General features: G+C 36.3%; 1 protein-coding gene across 3 annotated transcripts in view; it reads left to right on the top strand.

Annotated features, from left to right (window-relative positions):
- Positions 1 to 15,335, top strand: part of Ptprk (protein tyrosine phosphatase, receptor type, K) — a 515,496-nt gene that overhangs the window by 493,562 nt on the left and 6,599 nt on the right. For all 3 annotated transcript variants that reach the window (XM_013026890.1, XM_013026891.1, XM_013026889.1), the window contains 7 exons: positions 6,764 to 6,918; positions 8,904 to 9,039; positions 9,248 to 9,397; positions 10,262 to 10,435; positions 11,432 to 11,563; positions 11,697 to 11,822; positions 14,500 to 14,663. In XM_013026890.1, coding sequence (XP_012882344.1) covers positions 6,764 to 6,918; positions 8,904 to 9,039; positions 9,248 to 9,397; positions 10,262 to 10,435; positions 11,432 to 11,563; positions 11,697 to 11,822; positions 14,500 to 14,663 — 1,037 coding nt within the window. The remainder of the gene's footprint in view (positions 1 to 6,763; positions 6,919 to 8,903; positions 9,040 to 9,247; positions 9,398 to 10,261; positions 10,436 to 11,431; positions 11,564 to 11,696; positions 11,823 to 14,499; positions 14,664 to 15,335) is intronic.

Below are 15,335 nucleotides of genomic sequence, written 5' to 3'. Positions count from 1 at the left end.
TAGCCTTGAGCTGAAGAGCTGAGGGGTAGCACCCAGGCCCAGAGTTCAGGCCCCACAACCGGACCCAAAAAAAAAAAGTTTCTCAAATAGGGAATATTATGGAGGTAAGGTAAGAAAGGTTTTACAGTTTCAAAACAATGATCAGGAAGGACTTCTTGAAAGCAACATGAACAAGAACCTAGAGAAAATAAGAATTTGATAAATTGTCAAGGGAAGAGTATGTGCATGTGTGTGCACACGTGCATGTATGTGTATGTGTGTGTGTATGTCATTTGTGATAGTGAGACTGTCTAAGAAGATTGAAATAGGGTATGACATTAGGGGGTGAATAAGATAAATACCATGCACCTGTGAATTGCAAACTGTAATTCACTGAAAACTCATGAATGAAATAAAGGGTAGTATGGATGGGAAGATGAGAAAAAACTAAACGCCTTGAAGAATTGTCATACACTTAAAAAGCTTTATGACAGGAATGTAAAACAGGTCCTGTTGAGGACAGGACTGTGAGTCCTAATGGGCAGGAGAGGGAGAACAGAGTGGGTGAAAGAGTATGGATATGTCAAAATACTTTATCTGTGTGAAGATAGAACAGTAAGGCCTTTTGAGATTGGTTTGGGAAAAAGTTAAGCAGAAAGAGGAGTTAAAAAAAGGTTTGGGAGAAAGGACATTACTTGAGAGGAAGACTGTAACAGGAAGAATGATGTAGAAAATGGAAGCAGAACTTAGACATATACAGTGCTACAGAGAACAACTTTACATTCATAAACTGCTTTGTTAAGTAGCAACACCTTTGTACAACTAAAGATAATAAAATTTTTTAAAGAAAAGCTTCATGGGTTTGACCACACAAATGTTTTACCTGTATCAAATAAATAAATAAATTTATAAAAACAAGTGCTTACCTTGCATGCATGAGGCCCTGGGTTCGATGCCTCCACACCACATAAGCAGAAAAAGCCAGAAGTGGGACTGTGGCTCAAATGGTAGAGTGCTAGCCTTAAGCTGAAGAGCTCAGAGACAACACCCACACCCAGAATTCACACCCCACAACCAAAAAAAAAAAAAAAAGTCAAAAGACCACATGTGTGATTATCAATACCATTGATTAGTGTCTCTGAAGACAGGCTACCTATTAAAAATTTTTACACTTAAGCCATATTAGCAGTTCCCATCTGTAGTCCTCACTTCTCAGGAGGCTAAGACCCAGAAGATCATGGTTCAAACTAGACTAGGCAGAAAAGTCAGTAAGACTCCATCTTTAGTTTACCCACAAAATCCAAGAGTGGAGATAAGGCTCAAGTGGTAGAGCAGGAACCATTAGCAAGCAAGCTGAGTTCAAACCCCAGCAGCCATATCAAAAAAAAAAAAGTGTTTAACCTTCTACGCAATATGCTATTTTGTAACCTCATATAAACACGTAACTTAAGAAAAAAGAGTAACACTGTTAGTATTGAGATATGTATTTTACATGTTGGTAATCATAGTTAAATTTTTTAAACCCTCTATAAATCAATAAAGCATTGAATACTTTAGTCTTTAAAATATTGAGACTTCTATGCAGTTTATACCTTTTGTAAGCCAATCCTTGGGGAATTACTTATTTCATTTGCAAATTCTTTGAAATTAAAATGAAGACTTTGAAAATTATAGATCACTATAAACCCCTAGCAGTAATAGTTAAACATACTATCTAGAAATAGCATTCTTTACCAGTGATTTTGAAAATAATCCCCTTACATAAAAAAAGTGATTAGAGAAAAACACTAAGGAAATGGTAGCAGTGTACAGAACAACATAATTACAATGATCAGAACTCAAAAATATAAATGGAAATTTCTTAGGCATATTGTAGTAGAAGAATATAAGCAATGACAGAGGAGATTTTAATCACTTAGCTTGATTTAATGAATAATTAGAACTCATTCTTATTTAAAGAAGTAGAATATGCATTTTCTTAAATCTATGTCAAATAATCATACTTTAAAAATTATTCATGAATTTAGTCATGAAGAAAACTATTTCACTGGCACTAACAGTAACCTACAAATTTACAAATTAGCTTTTTAGAAGTCATCAAACCCTTGTTTGAATACATTGTTGGATGATTTCCTCAAAACTAAAAATTGTATTTAAAAAAAGAATTCATGGTGAAAAAAATTGTATTGCATAGACCAACTTTGCCTCATTATTACTCTCTAAGAAAATGATATATGTTCATAAATGACTTCTTTCTTGAAAGCCATTTAAATCCTGTTGAAAATCATAAAATTAGAAAACCAGAAAACATCAATATAACAAAGAAAAAATAAATATAGTTGTGGAATACAAACAAGAAAAACATAAATTAAATTCCTAGTTTCTTGAGATCAATAAATTGACTAAATCACTCATTTCTAAACAAGGCAAAATGAAAAAATCATAATATTCTATAAAGTCAACTCAGTCAGGAAACACAAAGAAGACCTAATGACAGTTTTGTATTTACTATTAGAAAAAACTATAAATGAAAATATTACATATGAACTTCAGTGTAGATTTTATTCATCTTATTCCGGAGACAAATTTTAACTCAAAAAGTTGGCCCACATATAGAAAAAATGCAAACAAATCAACACCTCACCCCTGTTAGAATGGCCATTATAAAGAAAACTAACAATAACAGATGTTGGTGGGTTGTGGCCAAAAGGGAATGCTGCACTGTTGGTGGAATGTAAATTTGTTCAGCCACTCTGGAAAGCAGTATGGAGGTTCCTCAAAAGATTAGACATGGAGCTCCCCAATGACCCAATGACTTCTAGGCATTTAACCAAATGACCACAAACAAGGCCACACCAAAGCTACCAGCACAACCATGTTCATTGCAGTATTATTTACCATAGCTAGACTATGAAATCAACCCAGATGTCGCCCCTTAGAAGATTTATGCATCAAGAAAATGTGGTAAATAGACACAATGGAATTCTATGCTTCCCCCAGAAAGAATGGCATTGTCCCATTCATAAGGAAATGGAATGACTTAGAAAAAATCATATTAAGTGAAGTAAGCCTGACCCAAAGAAACATAGGCTGCATAGTTTTCTTCATTTGTAATAACTAGAATATGTCTAAGATATTCTTAGTAGAGGATAACAGTGATACAATAGCTATGGGCATATGACCATTTGTTAAACAAAATGAACTCCCAAGAATTGGAAGCAAGAGGGTTTTTTAATTATTATTATATTGCTTGCAGTTATTTCTTTTTTCTTTCTTTTTCCTTTTTGTTTATTCCCTGTTGTTTTTGTACCCTTTGTCTTGTATATAAGTTTATCTGACTTGGGAAAGGGAAGGGAAATCATAGAAACAGTGGGACAAAGGGCGAACCAATGTAACAGTGATACTAGGAAATGAACTTTACAACTTGTGAGGGAGGGGAGTCAGGAAGGAAGGAGTGGGAGAATATGAGGAGGGAGAAACACTGTTCACAAAGAAATGTACTCATTACCATACTTATGTGACTGTAACCCCTCTCTACATCTTCTCCTTTACAATAAAATTGTTTAAAAAATTGGCACAAACAGAAACAAACAAGTGGTAGAAGGAAAGGGGATGATGGTTAAATTTACTGTTAAAGTTGAACTATGGTTTTATAGTTCATTCAACTTTCCTTATCCTTTTAAAGAATAGCCAATGCTAATACTATTGAAACCATTTTGGCCAAAGAAACGCATTAAAATCAACAAAGTACATTTTAAAATCTCTCATAACAGTGACAATAGAGCTATCTAAAATAGACAAAAGGATCAGACTAGAGAATTAAGTAACAGAACACCAGTGGAACAAGAAAGCAAGCTGAGCAAATGCAGGTCTTGAGTTCTTACTAGTACTCTATGAAGCTTATTGGCACAGAGTCTCTCTTTTTGATCACTCTGTTTCTCTAGTTCACACACAATGCAGTCAGTTTCATTCAAAACCAGGAATGAATTTAAAAATAAATGATGAAAATTTGAATCGATCAGTGAAGTAAGAAAATCTCACCACATGACTAATATGGATAGAAGGATATTTTAACCATTGGAGGAAGCCTAGCAAGATATTTCATTATACTAGTCCACTAAGGGTGAAAACTATATGATCTTATTAATAGATTAATAAATTTAGTTTTATTTAAATGATGTTTAATATAATAGGAAAATAAAGAAACTTTGTAACCATGATAAAGCAATAACCAGTAGCATATATCTTCAGGAGTGGAATACTAAAACCTATTAGTTTACATATAACCAATGTAAAGGGTATTACTGCTATTGTCACTAGGAAAGTGATATGAATATTTAGTCTTACTAGTACTTAATGTTATAGGAAATTTCAGCAAAGTAAGTAAGAATCAAAAAAATAATCTGTAAACCAGGCACCAGTGGCTCATGCCTGTAATCCTAGCTACTCAGCAGGCTGAGATCTGAGGATAATGGTTCAGAACCAGCCCTGGCTGAAAAGTCGGTGAGACTCTTAACTCCAATAAACTACTCAAAAACCGGAAGTGGTGCTGTGGCTCAAGCAGTAGAGTGCTCACCTTGAGCTGAAGTGCGCAAGGACAGCGCCCAGGCCCAAAGTTCAAGCCTCATGACCAACATAAAAAAAAAAAATCTGTAACAAATTAGAAAAGACAATATTATTTCAGTGTTAAAAGATTTTATATCCAGAAAACTAATACTATTTTAAATGAAATGAAGAAACATTTAAACATTCTAATGGAGAAATACTAATAAATGATTATTTTCTGTACTAACAATAAACTGCAAAATATAGTTTAAAACTCTTTCATAAAAATAAAAATACCATAATATCTTTGAATTTATTTAACAAGATTAAGTCCTAATGAATAAAACATGAAAGCATTTTAGAGGACATGTAATAAGTATTGAATGAAAGGACAGCATGTAATCAGAATATGGGAGTCCTTGACATCAATATCACTACACCCACTTTTTTTTTGTACCAGGCCTGGGTCTTGAGCTCAGGGTCTGTATGTTATCCCTGAGCTTTTGCACTCAAGTCTAGCACTCTACCACATAAGCCACCATTCCACTTCCAGCTTTTTTGTGGTTAATTTCCACAGACTTCCCTGCTGCTGTCCTCAGATATCAGCGTCTTGAGTTGCGAGAATTAAAGAAGTGAGAAGCTCACTGCACAGATTTTATATTGCAGTGGCAACATCATGAGATTTTTAGTTTTAGGTTTTTTTCCTCATTATTGAGAATGCAAAACAGTAATTCGAGGCAAACACATATTTTGTCAGCCCAGAAGGGACTTCGGATAAAAGACTGATTAGGAGAAAATCAGCCATGTAGGAGGAAAAAAAAATCACTTTAAGAAAGAAATCTTTTCTGAATAACAGGAGAATAAAAAAGGACTGAGTACCATTATAGCTATACTGGGAAAATAGTATCATAGGAAATGTTAAAAAAAAAATAGTCTACTACCTTTATTCCTATAGTTGTCTTGCAAAATAAGGGAGAGAAAAGAATAAGAAGGTGATTTTTTTGTCACTTGTGGGATTTGAACTCATTGCCTGTGTGAGCTTTTTCACTAAAGGTTAGAGCTCTACCATTTGAGCTACTGCACCACTTCCGGTTTTCTGGTGGTTAACTGGAGATAAGAGTCTCGAAAACTTTTCTGTCCAGGCTGACTTCAAACTGTGATCCTCAGATCTCAGTCTCCTGAGTAACGAAGATTATAAGCATGAGCCATCAGCACCCAGCTTGGTCATCTTATTTCTATGATTCCATGACAGTGTTTATCATGGAATTATTATATTATTATATATTTTATATTATATCATTATATATATATGATCACTAGTTTCCAAAGGTGGTCATAGTGGTTAACACTAAAGTTAAACAGCCCTTCTCTATTCCGTTTGTTTATTTCATATAATGTGTTTGCCTTTTCTGATGGAAGTAATGAGACTGATGCCCTCATAGGAAGCACACAGTAGACGTAGACTAGTATTGATGATAGCAGGTCCGTTTCTATAGATTGAATTCTTTAGTAATGAACTTTGCAGTCATCCACTTACGTTCTCCTAGCTTTGCTGCCCACAAATCTACCTTCTTTTATCCAAAGAAAAAAGGAAAGAGAAGGCTTTAAAATAGATATTTACATGGTTCCCTTCCATTAGCCCAATAGGCAAGATGGACAGCAATGACAGCCTCACGTCTTTCATTGTGTGGTTTTGTTATGTGCTGAATTATTTCACAGAGAGAAGAAAAATAGTTTACCCAAAGAACAGTTGAGCTGTCTATCTGTTTCCACAAACCAATCTAGAATACCACTGTCCTGGAAAATCCCTACATGCTATGCTTCAAAACCATTTTCAACTTGGATAAGCAAAGCATTAAAATCTCTCAGTGGGGTGAGAAGCTGGAAGTCACTGCTCTGTACTGCTTGAGAATGCAGCAAGTGGATCGGTTGGGCAACATTTAGGCTTTAGGGTTTTCCTACTTTTCCCCTAATAATTTTATGTGTTGTGATTCACAGTCAGAAGCAAGCTGTCAGGATTGATTTTATTTACCTTGGCTTAACAGAACTAGTACCAATTGTCTGAAGATAAAGGTAGGCCAGGTTGAGCCAGAAAAGGCCAGGTTAAGCCTTGTTTAGAAAAGGCACTATCTCTGGTCAGTGTTTAATTGTTATTGCTATCCATCGGTTCCACTAACCATAATTATATCAAATGGCTTATTTTGTCTCCCGTGAATTCACTCTTTCGGTCTTCGCACAGAGGGCGTACAATGAAATTCGTGAAGTGAAGCAGTTTCATTTCACCGGCTGGCCTGACCATGGAGTGCCATATCACGCTACAGGGCTTCTGTCCTTTATCCGGAGAGTCAAGTTATCCAATCCTCCTAGTGCCGGACCCATCGTGGTGCACTGCAGGTGAGTGTCAGTCCACATGCATTCACTCCACGCGCTCAGCTTTTGAGAATATCCAACTCAAGGCTTCTCAGCACAGACGCTACTGTGTGCTTACACAGTTCCTGCTTGCAACATGTGTAACAGAAAATACAAAACTGCAATAAAAGAAAAGTTTGCTCTAAGTAGGATATAAAACAGAAATTAGAAGATGCATACATTCATCCTAATGTGTGCGGTGTTACCCACCATTATCAATGTGGAAACTGCCTTTTAGCGCAACATCTGTGTTTGGGGGGATTTGTGTCACTTTTGTAAATCCAATATTGTGTGGGATGGTAGATTAAAGTAGAGATTCCTTGTCAATCTAGTCAATTCCCACTAGAACTCTAGCTTTTAAAGCTAAATTTGAAACATACAGAGTTACTAAGTGGCCTAATTTGCAAGAATTTGTGCCGTAAAGCTGCTATTTAAAGTTTTCTTTTTCAAAACACCATCTATCAGAGGACCTTGAAAACTACATCAGTGGCGTTCATTGAATATATACCAAAAATCATGAACATTATATCCAGGTTTCTGATTAGAAGCTTCTCTTAAAACAAGCATTCTGAGACATTAAAACAAGCTATATGTCCTCATTTTTCAGATGAAATAAGGAAAAAATAATAAGTATAGAATCTGAAAAGCTTTTCTAAATGCCACATACCATCTTCAAACATTACTACCTCCAAACTACATAATAGGTTGTATTTAAGAACATTTTTCTCTCAGGAAATACAATTTATCAGGATTTAACTGACCTGTATGAAAGGTGGAAGAAACAGTAGAATAAGGCAAAGGCAAAGCATTCCGCAAAGATCTGATACTGTGCTCCTTGAGAATAAATCTTCATTTCAATCTTCTTGGAGAAATCTGATGTAGTCTTCAATTACTTTCCTGTCTCAAGCATGAGAGCAGTGATTGAGAAGATATTAGGGGACAACGAAATAGAGATAGCCACAAAGTCTCTTGCTTAAATGTCTCTAAGAACAATGAGTCTAAGAGAAGTAACTGAATCTGGATAACAAAGAAATAATGCCATTAGCTTTCCAAGCATTTAGAAAAGGTTTTCAATTCAGGGAAAAATTCAGGAGTCAACTTTCTCATGAACTGCTTGCTTGCAAAGTCGTCCAGAATTCTCACACCCTCTCCTGAAACAGAAGTAGCATTTTCCTACACATGTGGGCATCTCTACATTTATGGAAAAGCAGAAACTGCCTGCAATGTATCTAAAAATTAAAAAAAGAACAAACCTTTAACTTGTTTGCTTCGTTGACTTCCACATATAAAATTGGAAGTATATTTGCAAAAGCTAAAATAAAGTATAATTATGACTTTTTAATGAGATATAAGATAATGACTATCGTTGTAACCTATGAAAAACCATATTCTACACCTCACAATTCATGCCTCGTTTCCCTACAGACCATGATTTAGATAGCCATTGTCCTAATGGGCTTCCTTCTATATAGCCTGGCAGTTCCTGTGCATGGTGGCCCCTGACTTCCCATCTGTAAACTGTGGGCTGACTATTCTTTCACCTTGGTGTTGAAAGGAGTCTCTTGTAGATACCAAGCCAGCATTGTCACTTTGTTGTTGGAGAACCCATACACAGAAGAGTACAGATTTCAGTGTGTAGTTAAACTTAGCGCATCAATCCAATTCTTCCCATTCATTTACAAAACCAATTAGCATAAAATGCAGATGTTATGATGTTAGAACTAGAGTGACATACACACATCATTCGGAAATGATTTGGAGCTCAAATTCCAATCTTAATTTTTACACCAAACCAAATACTCCATGTGAAGTTGCTTGTGAATTCCTAAGTCTGCACATAGTGTATATACAAAATGTGCCTTGCACTCGTGTTACATCAGTTGGATTTCACTTTATCTGAAAGTGAAAAATATATTTAAGGCTACAAAGACAAACACTCACACTTTTTGTTAACATCTGGTGATTTTCAGCGCTGGTGCTGGACGAACAGGATGCTACATTGTGATTGACATCATGCTGGACATGGCTGAAAGAGAGGGTGTGGTTGACATCTACAACTGTGTCAAAGCTTTAAGATCTCGTCGCATCAATATGGTCCAGACAGAGGTATATTGACTCACGGATACTAAATAATTTTTCATTTTGATTTTTTTGCCTTTTCAAACAAAAAATTCTATATTTTTCATATATAATGGTCATTCAGCTCATCAAGACCTAGGAGAATTCAGCTATCTTAATGTACATGCTTACTATCCTCTAGCTTCTACAGAGAAGTTTTTAAGATATGATGAGTGTTTCTGCTTTCTTTTGGTAGGAACAGTACATTTTTATTCATGATGCCATTTTGGAAGCCTGTTTATGTGGAGAAACTGCCATACCTGTCTGTGAATTTAAAGCTGCATATTTCGATATGATTAGAATAGATTCCCAGACGAACTCTTCACATCTCAAAGATGAATTTCAGGTATGGACTATTTCTGAAACCTCTTTTATGACTTATTACAACTTTTTCTGGGTACTAATAACTATTTCATGAAAGGTCCTGGCAAGTCAAATTTGCAACCTTTGACCCTACTTCAAGTATAATATAATACTTGTCTCTTTCATTGTACATTTTATAGAATCACTTTCATATTAATCAGCTCATCTCTGCTATGTCTTGTAGGGCAATTGAGTTGTGTCCTCAAGGAAAAGTATAAGGGAAAGGCATTATAAAAGTCAAATTTGATGATGATTTGTAGCCCCTTTTTTCATGTAGCCTCTTAGAAATTTGACTGGCTATGTCACTTTCAATGTGAGATCAGCACATAAATACTAATAGCTGAAGTTTGTGCTAAATATTGTCTCTAACTAGCCAAAGATTGATAGGAATGAAGTCAGAAATAGCTCTAGAAAATGAATACTTTCCTTCGCAGCATAGTGATCCTTCTACCAAGCACCACTTGTGAATCTTCAAATGTGGCCTTGCTAAAGTATGATTGCAAATTATACTAATACAGTTTCCAGTTTGGATAGGTCAACATCAGCAGTCTAGACCACCTGGGTTGTATTGTGTTCGGTTACAAAATGTATTTTTCAGGTAGCTATGTTGTTTAGCGTGTCTTTTCCTTTTAAGAAGAAGCACATTGCACAATGTGTGTCTTGTTTCTTTGGTACTTCTCAGGCTTCATTAGCTCTAAGTAAAAAAGTCATATCAGCCTGTCCTTGTGCCAACTTCCAGGCCTTGCAAAATCTTTCACTTTCTATGTGATCTCCTGAATCTGTGATGGGTCTGTTTGCTATTAAATGGGTCACTGTCTTTTTAACCTGGATTCTTATTTCTCTTTAGACTCTGAATTCAGTCACCCCTCGACTACAAGCTGAGGACTGCAGTATAGCATGCCTGCCAAGGAACCATGACAAGAACCGTTTCATGGACATGCTGCCACCTGACAGATGTCTGCCTTTTTTAATTACAATTGATGGGGAGAGCAGTAACTATATCAATGCTGCGCTTATGGATGTAAGAGACTACCTTCTTTGTTAGTGGAGAAACGCAATGAAAATCCATGTATGCCCCTGAACACTGGCTTCTTTCTACAAAATTTAAATGGCTTAGAATTGAAAATTGGAAATTTGCATGGACATTTTTTTCTAGAAAGTGATTTCAGATTTGACTCATGAAGATTCTTAGTAATTATAATTTTTTTAGCTTTATTGGAGAATTAGGTTTGATGATCAGTTATTGTCATTTTTTTTTTGTCGGTCATTGGGCTTGAACTCTGGGCTTGGGCGCTGTCCCTGCGCTCTTCAGCTCAAGGCGAGCGCTCTACCGCATGAGCCACAGCACCACTTCCAGTTTTCTGGTGGTTTATTGGAGATAAGAGTCTCACGGACTTTCCTGCCTGGGCTAGCTTTGAACCGTGATCCTCAGATCTCAGCCTCCTGAGTAGCTAGGATTACAGGCGTGAGCCACCAGCGCCTGGCTCAGTTATTGTCTTAGAAGAAATTGTGGAGGTTGTATTTTTTTCATTTTAATTATTTTTTTAGAAAATAAAGGAAATCATTCCTTATCTATTTTGATTATCATTAAGGATGTATTTTTAAAGTCATAGGATGCCATATCTTAACAAAATTATGCTAATTTGGGGAATTTTATGTGTCATGTAATGTTCCCATAATTTACAGCTAAGTTGTTTTATTTGCTGTTAGTTAATAAGGACTTTTTGGAAATAAGTATATGACCATTGGCTTTCTTGTCTTGGTCCTATATTTACTTCTTTGAATGAAGTAATAATTCATTTCTTCATTTACATTCGTTTGGAAGCATCAAGTCCACCCACAAATGAACTCAGTAATATTCTCCAGTGGTCCCCATGGTGTAGGCAGCATTTTGGTCCATCTCTACATGAAATGACTGCCTCCTATGGGTCTTCCTCTGAAGCGTATTGAATCTGCTTGAACAACTGATTATCAGTTTGTGTTCTCACCTTTCCCTATCTACTGTGTTTCTTCACAGAGCTACAGGCAGCCAGCTGCTTTCATCGTCACACAGTACCCACTGCCAAACACTGTGAAAGATTTCTGGAGATTAGTGTATGATTATGGTTGTACCTCCATAGTGATGTTAAATGAAGTCGACTTGTCCCAGGTTAGTGGGCATTGGTTGCTTTGTGTATTAATATGCAACTTAATAGAGTTAAAAATCATAATTTCTATTTTATATAATCCTAATGAGAAAACTTCATACTCATTTTTTTTCTTTCAAAATATTTCTCATCTAGGGCTGCCCCCAGTACTGGCCAGAGGAAGGGATGCTACGGTATGGCCCTATTCAAGTGGAATGTATGTCTTGCTCAATGGATTGTGATGTGATCAATCGGATTTTTAGGATATGCAATCTAACCAGGGTAAGTCTTTGTTGAGCCATCTAACTGACTTAGGGTGAATAGATAATTATTGTGATGAACATAATGCACCTCAAAGATCTGAGAGAGAAGAATCAATAAGCACCCCATAATGCATGAAATAACTAGTGATATCTTATACCTTAGTGCAAGGACAAGAAAAGCAATCCAATCCCCCCAAAAATTAGAAATACAAAAGCCCAATTTTGTTTCCAGTTGCTAACTAGGTTAGTCTATCACATCTGGAAATCAAGATTCAGAAGCAGTAGCCCAGATAGATTTGATAGGCAGGCCTGCATCCTCAGAATCACGTGCACTTCAGTAGATATCTAGCCAGAAAATGGCCTGCAATTGAAAAGTAAGAACATAATGATGTTGTTGATGACAAAGAAGATTTACCTCAGGAGAGAGGAACATGTCAGAGCAGCTATTATAGGGTAATTCTATGTCAGTATTCCAAGACCCGCATATAAGAGAAGAGTCCAGGCCTGAAAGAAAAGGTAGATCCTCGCCATCACTGATTCTTCTACTAACAATGCTATCTTTCTAAGCACCGTGGTTTTGGCTCTGCAAGATCTAAAGAGAGAGTTCTGCTGCCACTTCTGTGCCTTTTTCTATCAGCAACATAACAACTGTGTCCCTTAGGTGTCCTTCCCCTGACTAGTCATGTGCTTGGCATTAAATAGCAAGTTGGAATTTTCTTTTTCCCAAAACAAGTACTAAGACCATTTAGATTATAGCACTGGAGAGCAAGCAGAAGTTGAAAACCATAGTTGGAAAGCTGCATTTTCATAAAGGAAAAGATAGCTTCTGTTTACAAAGTACCCGCTCGATGTGTATGCATTATTTTAAGTGTGTGATTAGGATTGTCATGTTTCAGTGTTTCTTATATCAAAATGACTATATGCGTGTCGGTTAATTAGCCTATATGTATATAACTATAAACAGGGGATAAAATCATATCCAATTCTATTGCTCATTTCAGTGGAGAAAAACAGGTAAGTTCAATCATGTCATAATATTCATGCATATCTTAGATGTTAATTTAAATGGAATCTCATTATGTCTGCACATCTGTTACATTATGGTTCTAGTTATATTTTAGCTGAGCAACCATAGCTGCTAAAGTAAGAAAGTAAAAGACCTCTGTGAATTGAGCTGTTTATGTGGAAAAAAACTAGAAATAATATTTAAAATCCATTTTTTTCATTGTGTATGTTTATGTGTTTTTTTTTATTTTCCTCCATATCTGATGTTTTGGTGCTTTTTAAGGTATGATACTTTTTCTGTTCCTGGTCTCGTTATTTAATAGGACTTCCTTCATCTGTACTTGGTATGCACAACTGTCAAGATGGGTATTGTATTCCATAGAGCTGGAGCCCTAGAGGCTGGCACATAGAGGTTCAGATAGGATGCCTTAAGATACAGCTTGTTCAATGTATTTCATAGTCTTTCTTGTCTTGAGTTTAACATTTTGATTTCTTTTAGCAGTACTAGCTTTTGAAAAGTACTATGCAAGATTCTTGTGACAGAGTTAGAGGGAAAAGAGAGATTTGCTTAGCCTTAGGGAATTTACATTTTATCAGGGAAGATAAATAATCACTTATTTACTAATGTGATATATATATATATATGTGACAGAGGAAAAGCCCAGCATGCAGTTTATTTAAAACTGGAAGATGAGACATAGTTATGTGATCACAGAAGACAGCTCTAAGATACTGGTATTTAGGACAAAATTTGAAATCTGTAGGTGATATTTGAAGGTGAGAAACCAGCTATCTTGCTTTGCCCGAGACAGAGAACTTTCCCAGAACACATGGGTTTCAGTTCTAAAACAGAAAAGTTCCCGTACTTGGATAGAGAAGAGCAATCAAGAAAAAAGTTTCCAAAACCAAGGGGACCGCAAATGCAAGAAGTTAAAGCAAGAAGTGTCTTGATAATGCATGTATGAACGGAGACCTGTGTAAAACCAAGTCTCACTGGCTCATACCAGCAATAATACCTACTCAGATTGAAATTTGGATGATCTCAATTCAAAGAAGCTGGGACAGAACACTCTGAAAGACTGCATCTCCAGTTACCCAGCAATATTAATGGACTGGAGGAATGACTCAAATAGTAGAATGCCAGACATGAGCCAAAAAAAAAAAGGCTAAAACAGAATGGCAGGCCATTGTATCTAGAACTGGAATGCTAACTAGGTAGAGTAAAAAGAAGTATGGAAGGAATGGAATGAAATCATGTAAAGATTTTCAAGTCACAGTAGAGATTTGGATTTTATGCTAAGATCATCTGAAGTCATTCAAGTTATCTACATCATTGTTGATATCTGTAGTAAGAATGGATTGGAAAGATATCAAGGTTTATTCAGAAAGATTAGCATCAATTATTTATAAATTGTGACTAACACTGGCAACAACGTGACAGGTGAATATGAAAGGAACTTAAGAAATATGATCATGGGAATCAAGCCCTGGATTGGGGATGTGCCAACCATAGACCTAAAGAACACTTCCCATGTTTCTCATTGTGTCACATGGAATGCTTCTGTAAGAGCGCATGCCATCTAGATGCCAGCCAGTGTGAATGCACTTTGTATTATAAAGTACGTACACGCTTACATTCACCAAATTTCTACTCTCACCTTACTCTAATTAAAACATTTTTCCATCTTCAGCCACAGGAAGGTTATCTGATGGTGCAGCAGTTTCAGTATCTAGGGTGGGCTTCTCATCGGGAAGTACCTGGATCCAAGCGGTCGTTTTTGAAACTGATACTGCAGGTAGAAAAATGGCAAGAGGAATGCGAGGAAGGAGAAGGGCGGACCATCATCCATTGCTTGTGAGTAGAGCTGATTGGCCTTAGAACAAGGGAACACCTTAGAACTCACTTGCTTGTGTTCTTTTCATTTTTTTAATCTTAATTGTTAGTGTAAAGGTTATGTACAGAGGGGTTACAGTTATATAAGTTGGATAAAGAGTACATTTCTTTTTGAACAATGTCACCCCTTCCCTCCCTCTCTCCTAGTTTTTCCCTCCCATCTCCACATACAAGTTGCATAGTTCATTTTCAACATAGTGCCTTAATGAGTATCACTGCTGCATTTGTTCACCCTTTGTCCCTCCATTTCTATGCTCTCCCTTACCCTCCCAAAGACAGATAAATGAACAGACAAAACAAAAAGAAAACAAAAACAGCAACAAAGAAAATAATAAAATCTCTTGATTCCATTTCCTGTGCATATGATGCACATAGCTACTGCACCTGTGATCTTCTCCTAAGAATATCCTCCTTGTGTCTCATTCAGTGTATACTAGAGTTCCTTACATCTTCAAAGACTACATGGTATTTAAAAATAAAAATCCCCCAACAACAAATCTTCAAAGAAACAACTGACCAATAAATAAGTGGGCTAGGGCTGGGAAGGTGGCTCAGTGGTAGAGCGCTTGCCTTGCATGCATGAGGCCCTGGGTTTGATTCCTCAGCACCACATAAGCAAAAAGAAAAAAAGCC

This window comes from Dipodomys ordii, unplaced genomic scaffold (assembly GCF_000151885.1).
Source record: "Dipodomys ordii isolate 6190 unplaced genomic scaffold, Dord_2.0 Scaffold97, whole genome shotgun sequence".
Classification (NCBI taxonomy): domain Eukaryota; kingdom Metazoa; phylum Chordata; class Mammalia; order Rodentia; family Heteromyidae; genus Dipodomys; species Dipodomys ordii.
The sequence above is the reverse complement of the archived record's forward strand: the minus strand, read 5'-3'. Positions and strand labels throughout refer to the sequence as shown.